Source organism: Telopea speciosissima, chromosome 10 (assembly GCF_018873765.1).
Source record: "Telopea speciosissima isolate NSW1024214 ecotype Mountain lineage chromosome 10, Tspe_v1, whole genome shotgun sequence".
NCBI classification, from domain to species: Eukaryota; Viridiplantae; Streptophyta; class Magnoliopsida; order Proteales; family Proteaceae; genus Telopea; species Telopea speciosissima.
The window spans coordinates 42,892,478-42,902,544 of NC_057925.1; the positions used below are offsets into that span (position 1 = coordinate 42,892,478).

The window sequence follows — 10,067 nt, forward strand, 5'->3', positions numbered from 1 at the left end:
CAATATCTATACCTATACCTATCAGATATACCTATACCTATACGGATATACAAATACTGGAGAGCAAGAGAGAGAGAGAGAGAGAGATGGTCAGATGGTCACCACCACTCACCAACGATGGGGTGTCTTGTTTCGATTTAGCGGAGGAAAACCTCTACCACCCACTAAATCCCACCAGCAAATATTACAAAAAATATAAAAGAATATTATTAATATTTGAGCAACCGAACCTTAAAGGCGATAATTTTAATTTCCTTTTTCATTCATCACCAACTCTCCATGGAGTGATGTTGCTCCTTTGAGTTCTTATCTCTCCCCCACCCATCTGTCTGGCTTAGTTCTGCGGGAAGAGGAGATAAATCTCAGTAAGGTCTTCTTCTTCTTCTTGGTTAGCTTTCACTTGACTTGCATTTCTCTTTTTCTGTGTTTGTTGAACAGCTTCTCCTGGCAATTAAAAAAAAAAAAAAAAAAAAAATTTCCCGATTGGTTGGAGGTTCGTGATTGATTGGCTTCTTTCAGCATTTCATTATTTCTTTTGATATTCATTTAGAGATCATCTGATTTATCTCCGTCTCTGCCCTTTTTCACATCTATACTTGTTCTTTGATTTAGTTGTGAATTGTCTATGGTTTTTTTTTCTCTAATATAGACATCTCTCTGTGTGTGTCTGTGTCACACAAATCCACGTGCAACCACCCCTGTTGATTGTTCTATTCAGAGCTCTTGGGGTGAGATTCGTAAACCCACTTAGAGATCACCTTCACCATCAGTTTTCTCGGAGGTTCTCTCCCTTGTTGTTTTCAATTTGTTGTCGTCTATTCCTTTGGAGATTTGTGTTGTTACTGTATTATCGGCAGAGACTCCTCTGTATGTCTAAATATTTTAATGCTACCATACGTTTCTTGCTTGACCTTTGTGCTTCTCTGTATTTCCAGAGATCCGGTTGGAGATTACTTACTCACAAGTCTCTTACATTCTCTTATCTGTTTCATCCCATGATGTTTCAGGTCTTATCTGCAAAATGAGAGGAGGTCTTTGGCAGCTTGGGCAATCCATCACTCGCCGCCTTGGACAGGCCGATAAAAAGGCTGTAGCACGTCGATGTTTTGCTTCCGAAGCTGAGCTCAAGAAAACTGTTCTGTACGATTTCCATGTCGCCAATGGTGGGAAGATGGTGCCCTTTGCCGGATGGAGCATGCCAATCCAGTACAAGGACTCAATTATGGACTCAACTCTAAATTGCAGGGAGAATGGTAGCCTCTTTGATGTCTCCCACATGTGTGGGCTCAGTCTTAAGGGAAAGGACAGTATATCATTCCTCGAGAAGCTTGTCGTTGCTGATGTTGCTGGCCTTGCCCCTGGGACCGGAACCCTCACTGTCTTTACGAATGAGAAAGGAGGGGCAATTGATGATTCGGTGATCACTAAGGTGAAGGATGATCACATATACCTGGTTGTGAATGCGGGTTGTAGGGATAAGGATCTTGCACACATTGAGGAGCACATGAAGGCATTCAAAGCCAAGGGTGGGGATGTCTCATGGCATATACATGATGAGAGATCTCTTCTGGCTCTCCAGGTCTATCAGTAGTTTTCTTTTCCTGCTTCTGTTTTAATTACATGCATGTTGGTTCATGACTAATAATTTGCCACTAACTTTATTTTTGAAGTTTCTGCTTGTCTTGGCTATCTGAGCCAGTGTAGAGCCTGTTTTGGTGTCATTTACTGGTATTTGTGAACATTTTTTATTTTTAATATGAATGGTGTTGTACTGTTTCAATATGAGCCCTTGTCAGATTTCTGTGAGTTTCAGTGCATTTGGGTTAAAATTCAGAGATTTCCTTTTTTCCCATTTTAGTTCTGTTGAACTTTTGAATTTTTTTTAAGGAAAGGCTGTTTACTTCCAAATATCAATTTGACGATCTCCTTGCTGGTTTGCCATGGATTCTTCAACCATAAGCAGGCTGTTCAAACCTCTGAGGCTGATTCTCATTAAACACTGCTGCAACTTGTTAACTACTTTACACTGGGTGCCTCTATTTATTTTTGGCTTGCTGCTTTTTTGCATTTCCTTTTTTTCTGTAACCTTTTATCTTCCCCAGCAACTGAATTTATAAAAATAGAAACAATAAGTTAAAAATATTAGGTTACAGAGCAGTCTGTGTACAGTTGAGATCTACTTACATCTTTGCTTATAAGTTGTCAGTCAGTATAAAAGAGATGGCCAACAATTCTACCAAGTGACTTACAGTTTTACATTCGTCAATCTTAGCACTTCTACATCTCTGTTCAGTTTTATAGCCTTCTGAAGATGTTTCAATTTAGCATTTTTTTATGTATGAATCTGGTGTAGGGTCCTCTTGCTGCACCAGTTCTTCAGCATTTGACAAAAAATGATTTGAGCAAGTTGTACTTTGGGGAATTCCAAATGTTGGATATCAATGGGGCGCACTGCTTTCTCACTAGAACTGGGTATGTTGCTTTCCTGGTTCATTGTTGCTAACTTATGAATTATAATTAGTGATGCATATTGAGAAGTCCTAGTGACCATTTGAGGTTTTAACTGAGTTCCCCACTCCCCTCATTGGGACTGCTGCTCTTGAATCAGTAGATAGTGTCTATCTTCATCCCCCCCCCCCCCACCAAAAGTTGATGTTTACTGCTTGATTTCTTTTTATTAAATAAATAATTGAGTTCTCGGCCTTTGAGTTAATGCATCCTTCCTTTGATCACTTGATTATTTTTTTTATAGGGAGAAATGCACAAAAACCAAAACTGATACCAAATACTGAGAAAATTTAGATTCACTGCCATCAAACAATTTAACAGGATCTTGTCAGTGGGAAGTCCTAACAACTTGAAGTGATAGTGCCTCAGCTTGTTAAGAGTAGCAAGAAGAAGCTAGTTGTCCCTGGAAAGCTTTGATGAGAGAGGTTAAGAACAAGACTGATGCCTGATTTCTCTTTCATAACAATTGACATCTCAAAGAAAAAACCCACACTTAATGAAAACACAAAGAGAATGATTTGTTTCTCCACTGATTTAGAAAAAATGGGAATTTGGACGAGTATGGAAAAGAAGGAATGAATGCTACTAATGCCCAAAATATAATTTTTTTCCTTATCTCATCAAGAGAATTTTATTGTGCTCATATTAGCTTGAAAGGTATCGAAAAACAATTATACTGTGCATATCTGATATGTCAATTCTGCAATGAAGGAAAACAATAAAAGAAACAAAGGAATTAGGTTTATGATGACAGGATGAGGTATAGGAAAACTTGAAGATTTTCCTTTATCTCATCAAGAGAATTTTATTGTGCTCATATTAGCTTGAAAGGTACCTAAAAACAATTATACTGTGCATATCTGATTTGTCAATTCTGCAATGAAGGAAACCAATAAAAGAAACAAAGAAATTAGGTTCCACAAAACTTAGGTTTACGATGACAGGATGAGGTATAGGAAAACTTGGAGATATTTGAAGGCAATAGAATTATCCAACAAAAAAGAAAAAGAAAAAGAAAAAAAGAAGGCAATAGGTTAGGGTTTAAAATATAAAAGACTGTTTGGAAGTTGAAGATTAGTAGCACATCCAGAGGTCCAGCACTAGTATTAGGTTTTTAAGTAGTGAAACTAGTATTCTAAACAAAGGGAAATTGGGTTTTTGGATAGGCTTTGAATTAGCACTGATGGAAGAAGGTTAGAGAAACTAAAAGTGAATGAATACCATGAAAAATAACTGTGAAAGAGGTGTTAGACTTACTTTTACTCTTAGTTCTGTAGTTCTTTTTGAATCCTCAAGTTAGTGATAAATTGTGACTACTATAACCCAAGATAGCATGTAGCCAGAAAAAAAAATTCCAGAAACGAAAAACACAACCTTGTTTTTCTTGAGCTTCTCAGATAGAAACATGAATCCTCCCCATTTTGGGGCCATCACACTCTTATTTTGACATCAGTTTTGAATTTAAGACGCAAATAAGAAAAATAAGCTTAGGACTTAGATACTCACTAATGCATAAACTAACCTACAAAAGCAGAAAAATATATCTGATCAACGTCTAAACAAACTGCAACCAACCCAATAAGAACCACACTTGGACCATGGGAAAAAGTTACTGAGATAAACTCATCACTAAAATTAAAGAGGACTTAAAATTAAATTAGACTACCAGCTAACCATACTAAAGCCATTGCCCCTGGTCGAAATGCCCCTTTAACAAAGGACGATGGATTGGACATGTTGATGAACCTAAGTAGTTACACAAGCCAATCGACCATTGTTGGTCATGCCTTGCATCATGGTCCTTGGATGGAGCAAATCAAGTTCCTTGGATTGTATTTTCCCCTACGAGGCCCAATCTATTTTCCGGGAATCAGCCCTTGGGATTATCTGAGGGATTTTGTGATTGATTTTTAGTATTATTGCCATACAAATGTAAATGTAAATCTGTTTAACCATGAACTGGTTGTTTAAAAATTTTCAGGTTCTATTGTCCCTTGTTTGTTTTCTGCATAGTCTCCAAGAATATCTCAGCTGCATACACAGTATATTATTAGGCACCATAATATTTTCATTACATAAAGAATTTATAGCTTACTCTGAACAGTTCTGGTAAATCTTTATGAAGCTTTATATAATATGAATAGACTTGTTATTTAATTTGTCTATACATACTTACCCATTTGTGGCTCATCAATACAGGTTTCATTTATCATGCTTTAGAAGCTGTACTTCCTATTCCAATTGTTTACCTTTACAAGCATGGTTGTTGGAGAAGATACAGTTATCATATGCTCATTTTTTTTAATATATTCCTCCATGGGTATTCAGGTATACAGGTGAAGATGGCTTTGAAATTTCTGTACCTTCAGAGCATGCTGTAGATCTTGCAAAGGCAATCTTGGAGAAATCTGAAGGGAAAATAAGGTTGACAGGGTTAGGTGCTCGGGACAGTCTGCGGCTTGAAGCTGGTCTATGTTTATATGGAAATGATATGGAACAGCACATAACACCTGTAGAAGCAGGACTTTCATGGGCCATAGGGAAAAGAAGAAGGGCAGAAGGTGGTTTCTTAGGTGCTGATGTGATCCTCAAACAGCTTGAAGTGGGTCCGACAATCAGACGTGTTGGCCTTTTCTCACCAGGTCCTCCTGCAAGGAGCCACAGTGAGATTGTTAATGATAAAGGTGAGGGCCTTGGGGAGGTGACTAGTGGAGGATTCAGTCCATGCCTCAAAAAGAATGTAGCAATGGGGTATGTGAAATCTGGATCACATAAGCCAGGGACCAAAGTTAAGATTGTGATTCGAGGGAAAACTTATGATGCAGCTGTCACTAAAATGCCGTTTGTGCCTACAAGATACTATAAGCCACCTAGCCCACCAAAGTGATGAATTTCTGCTCTTGGTTATTTTTTTCTTCTTTTCTTCCTTTGACATGTTCTAATGGAATGCAATGCTGTAATTAAGACAATATTTTTCTCTTTCAAGAATTTGAATTTTAAAGACCACTTCTCTTATATCCAAGTAGTTTTTAAAAGAACAACAGTATGTTATCTATCTTCAGAGTGGAGCTTGCCTTGCAGTTTCTACTGAACTACGGATATTAGTATAGGAATTAAACTCATACAGAACTGATCTGATATCATAATGAATATTAAACAAATCTCATAGCCAACTGTTATAATTATTTTGATTAAACCACTTAAAAAGCCCTTCAGAATCCAGCTCTCTATCTACATTGTTGATGCTCAGAGGGTCCTAGTCTCCATAAACTGGGCTGACTGTCCTGGTCTATCTCCATGGTTATTACCTGGTGGCTGCAACACAGAGATCTGATCTTATACTTTCTTAAACACACAGAAAATAATAGATGTGGTAGTTAATATCTTAGAAGTGGGGAGTCTTGTCTTGTTGGTGCCAATTGCTTGGGACCACGAGAGGGCGCAATAGCAGGAATGACAATTGCAGTGTCCAAAAATGTTTAGAGCCAGTGTCACAAGAGTCAATGTACACGTTTAGTTTCTGAGTTGTACAGTACCAGACTCAGGACAAGCAAAACTAAACCCAGCAACAAACAGTATCATCACAACACAAACTGATCCACCAATTCCCAATATTACTACTCATAGCATCTTTCTACTGCTTATGAACATAAACTAAATCACTCTGACCAAGACTAAAAAGTAGACAAAATGACCAACATGTGAGCAGACTCATTTGCTGATCTAAGTATTAATCTTGATTCTTGAAAATCATCAATTAAAGTTTTGCAGATCACTGTATTTCCTGAGGACTGTTAAAAATCAGGCATAGTCAATCTGCATAATTTTCCTGGGCTGACCATTGGCATTGGAATATTCTTCAGCATTTGCTTCCACAATTCAGAATGTACCCATGACTGTCCAGCACTGATTTATTTTTTATTTACATCCTTATATAAGAATCAATCAGTGTGCATTAAACCTTATATAGTAGGAATTACTTTTTAATGCATAACTTTCTAGTCTACAATCTATGCCAAAATTGAAAAGGTTAGTTATCCACCATTCAGATCACTTTTCCTAATTTTCATCTTGTCTAAGTTTAAGTCCTCATGCATTGCCAGAAATCCCATGAGAGTTTCTATTATCTAGGAAGAGAGCTTGGTGGTTGAGCTTTTAACTGCTGTAGTCAACATGAGAACTAGTTCCTTAAATGGTAATTTTTCATCAAATTCAGATATATTTAGAACAAAAAAATCTCATTTAGACATGGCTATTGGAATTTGAATATTAAGATTATGCTAGTTTGGATGGAGAACCACAAATGTACTTTTTCTCAAAACCCTCCTTGACTTCGTACCGTTGCTTCTTCACAAGGTTCTTGTTAGAGATTTTGGATAAGACCAAATCTATGTAAGCATGATTGACCACTCACCCAATACATGTACAGTTGCTATATCATACCATATAGAAGCTTGAACAGAAAATTAAGACTGCTAACCCAAAACAAAAACAAAAAAAAAAAGAGTACAAATTCTTAACACAGATGGAACAATAAGAAGTGTTTTGGTGCTCCCTTAATAAGACAATTATGTTTTGTTTGCAACAGCAAGGACTTTCTATACATGTAAAATATTTCAAAAAGCACCTTAATTCATTCAAATGCAGGCTCTCAATTATTAGTTTGACATCCACAAATATCCATACCTGCCTTATAAATTGTGTGGAATCCAGTCCAATGATTTATGGTTTTATCTGGTAAGGACGTGCTTCCCAAATCACCTCCTATTAAAAGTTAATCCAATTTTTCCTTTAAGATGCTATTTTCAGCAGTTTGTGAGCTATCATGCAAATGAACTTCGCCAGTTCAGACGACATAGATTGTTTCTCACAGTTTGGTGTTTATGCTACACATTTTAATTGCTTATGCAAGAGATATTATCTTTGTTCCTTTTCTCCATCAAACAGGCATAATTATGGGGTTCAAGTTTCAGTGATGAAAGCAACATGATAGTTTGCCATAAGACAAAATGAATCCTGTCTGATTTTTCTTTCACACCCAGTTCAATGCTAAGGATCACAGAGCTGTGTGGATGGGCGAAATAAGATGGTTTCTCCCCCTTTAGATCATACATAACAAGCAAAACCATACATTAACATGTTTCTCTGTGTTTTGTCATTTTCTTTTTGCTCTTCACTCTACTCGTGTGCTCATAAAAATGTTCTTACATGACAGAGACTGAAAAACTACATACTCACAAAGTTCACCAAAAATCCATGCAAGAACAAGAACCATCTCTGAAATGGTGGAAGTGACATCGATCCCTCACGACTATTTCCCGATTATAGATCTTTGAGATTAACTTTGTAACTGAGTGGCAATCTGCACAAACCCGAAGGTTCTTTGTGATTCGGATTGTAGTTCCTGGCTTACTGTTTATGAATCCAAAAGCAATGGCCAGCTTCTCACTGTGGTGGCAAAGGGCGGTCTCTTTCTCTTCTTCATCCATGTCAAGTAGTACTTCACTCATATTTGCCTTATAACCTGCAAGCTTTAGTTCTCTGCTTATTTCTTCCAACTTGCCATAAATTTTTTCACTCTCAGGATGAGTATTATCCCAGGCAACAAACTCATGAATGGCACCCCCCACATCTATGAAACTACACCCGGGTATCTTACTGATCCCTCGCTCTCTCATGACGCCCCTCAGCTCAGCTACACAATCCCACCTTCCACTCAAAGCATATATATTTGATAAGAGTACATATCTCCCACTGTGGTTCGGCTCTAATTCAAGTAGCTGCTTTCCTACTTGTTCACCTAATTGGGTATTTCCATGAATCCTGCATGCATTGAGGAGGGCCCCAAGAATGACTGAATTGGGTTTCATTGGCATGGTTTTGATAACCTTTTCTGCTTCATCTAACAACCCAGTACGACCTTATAGATCAACCAGACAGCAGTAGTGATGAGCATTTGGTTCTAACCCGTATACTCTTGTCATAGAATTAAAATAACTTAATCCCTCACGGATGAACCCTGAATGGTTGCATGCGTTTAGAACGCCAATGAAAGTTACCTCATTTGGTTTAGCTCCGAACATTTCCATCTCAGAAAAGAGATTTAATGCATCCTTCCCTCGTCCATTAATGGCAAGCCCGTTGATCATTGCACTCCAAGCAAGTACATTCTTCTCCTCCATCTCATGGAAAATCTCAAGTGCTTTCTCCGTACACCCACATTTTGAATACATATCTATTAGTGCAGTACCCAATCGAACAGTAAACCCAGATTCTTTCTTTCTCAGGAATCCTTCAATCCATTTTCCTTGCTCCATGGCTCCCAAATGGGAGCATGCAGAGAGAATGTTCACCAGCACACTCTCACTTGGCTCCACTTTCTTGACCAACATCTCTCGAAAAAGTTCCAAGCCCTCCTTAAAACGGGAATTCTGGACATACCCATTAATCATGACACTCCAAGAAACAACATTTCTGTCCCACATTCCATCGAACATTTCTCGGGCAAGCTCCAAACGACCACATTTCATGTAGCCACACATCATTATATTCCACGAAGCATCATCACATTCGGGAATTCTATCAAAAACCAGTTTTGCAGATTCAAGTGAACTACAAGACGAATACATTTGGACCAAGAAATTTAGGATTGAAACCTGGGAGGACAACCCCAGTTTGAAGACATGAGAGTGGATAGCTTGGCCAAGCGAAAGAGAGGGGATCTCCGAACATGCTTTCAAAAGGAGAGGAAATGTGTGAATATCAGGACGAACCAGGGAGTGTTCCAGAATGTGAGTATAGAAGAGGATGGCATCAACAGGATTCAGGCTAAACGCGTAAGCCCTGATGAGGGTGTTGGCGATGAAGACATCAGGCTTACAGATTCGGGAGAAGAGGAGGCGGGCGTAATTGATGGAACCGTGAGGAGAGAGAGCGGCAAAGGATAGAATGCGGGAAGCAACGAAATTGTCATGGAAGATACCAGTAGTGATGGTTTGGGCGTGGATTTGAGTTAATTGCTTCATGGTTTTGCAGGAGCTGAGATGATGAATTGTTGGGTATTTGGAGAGCAGATACGGAGTTGGAATCCATGGAGGGTTCTGTGTTAGTGAGATGGAATTGGATGGACAGAGCTGTTGCACTTGCAGAGGAGCCACAGTAGTTAAAGAGGATGGCATTGGCAATGGCATGGCCGTTGGGGCGCTGAAATTTGAATTTCTGCCGGAGAGCTGAACCTACAAATTCGCCTCGTTTGGCCTCCATCCTTTCCTGTGGATGCTACTGAAGTTATTTTACATAAATGCCCTTATAGTTCTAATCCAACGGTTTATGTAGTCTGTGGCCATCGGCATTGTCCAATGGGATTGGAAGGAGGCCGAATGAAGCCAAATTCTTTTCTTCCAAATTTAACCTTATCCTTGTTCTCAAATCCCAAGTACTGGGATAATTCCAGTCCAACGGTTCAGGTCCCAATTTTATCAAATGCACGTGTAAACTGTAAGCAAGTGGCTAATGAAAATAATATATAGGGGTCCTTATCACCCCCAAAACTGCAAGCA

The 10,067-nt window shown here is 38.6% G+C and overlaps 2 protein-coding genes across 2 annotated transcripts; one reads left to right on the top strand and one right to left on the bottom strand.

Moving 5' to 3' along the window:
* Window positions 1-258: 258 nt before the first annotated feature.
* Window positions 259-5,546, top strand: LOC122642020 (aminomethyltransferase, mitochondrial). The gene is made up of 4 exons (XM_043835402.1): window positions 259-365; window positions 1,008-1,579; window positions 2,354-2,472; window positions 4,837-5,546. The coding sequence occupies exons 2-4, from the start codon at window positions 1,022-1,024 to the stop codon at window positions 5,393-5,395; spliced, it is 1,236 nt and encodes a 411-aa protein (XP_043691337.1). The 5' UTR covers window positions 259-365; window positions 1,008-1,021; the 3' UTR covers window positions 5,396-5,546.
* Window positions 5,547-7,670: 2,124 nt separating this feature from the next.
* LOC122643590 (pentatricopeptide repeat-containing protein At5g66520-like) lies at window positions 7,671-9,698 on the bottom strand. Its single transcript, XM_043837203.1, has 2 exons — window positions 8,519-9,698; window positions 7,671-8,428 (listed from the first exon to the last, which is right to left on the bottom strand). The coding sequence occupies exons 1-2, from the start codon at window positions 9,696-9,698 to the stop codon at window positions 7,752-7,754; spliced, it is 1,857 nt and encodes a 618-aa protein (XP_043693138.1). The 3' UTR covers window positions 7,671-7,751.
* Window positions 9,699-10,067: the final 369 nt, after the last annotated feature.

What these genes read in the sequence shown, in the direction of transcription:
- LOC122642020 (XM_043835402.1), top strand. Translation starts at nt 1,022, where the DNA reads ATGAGAGGAGGTCTTTGGCAGCTTGGGCAATCCATCACTCGCCGCCTT. An exon ending in GATCTCTTCTGGCTCTCCAG is followed by an intron (nt 1,580 to 2,353) that starts GTCTATCAGTAG and finishes AATCTGGTGTAG; the next exon opens with GGTCCTCTTGCTGCACCAGT. An exon ending in TGCTTTCTCACTAGAACTGG is followed by an intron (nt 2,473 to 4,836) that starts GTATGTTGCTTT and finishes ATGGGTATTCAG; the next exon opens with GTATACAGGTGAAGATGGCT.
- LOC122643590 (XM_043837203.1), bottom strand. Translation starts at nt 9,698, where the DNA reads ATGCCATTGCCAATGCCATCCTCTTTAACTACTGTGGCTCCTCTGCAA. An exon ending in CAACCATTCAGGGTTCATCC is followed by an intron (nt 8,429 to 8,518) that starts GTGAGGGATTAA and finishes TTGATCTATAAG; the next exon opens with GTCGTACTGGGTTGTTAGAT.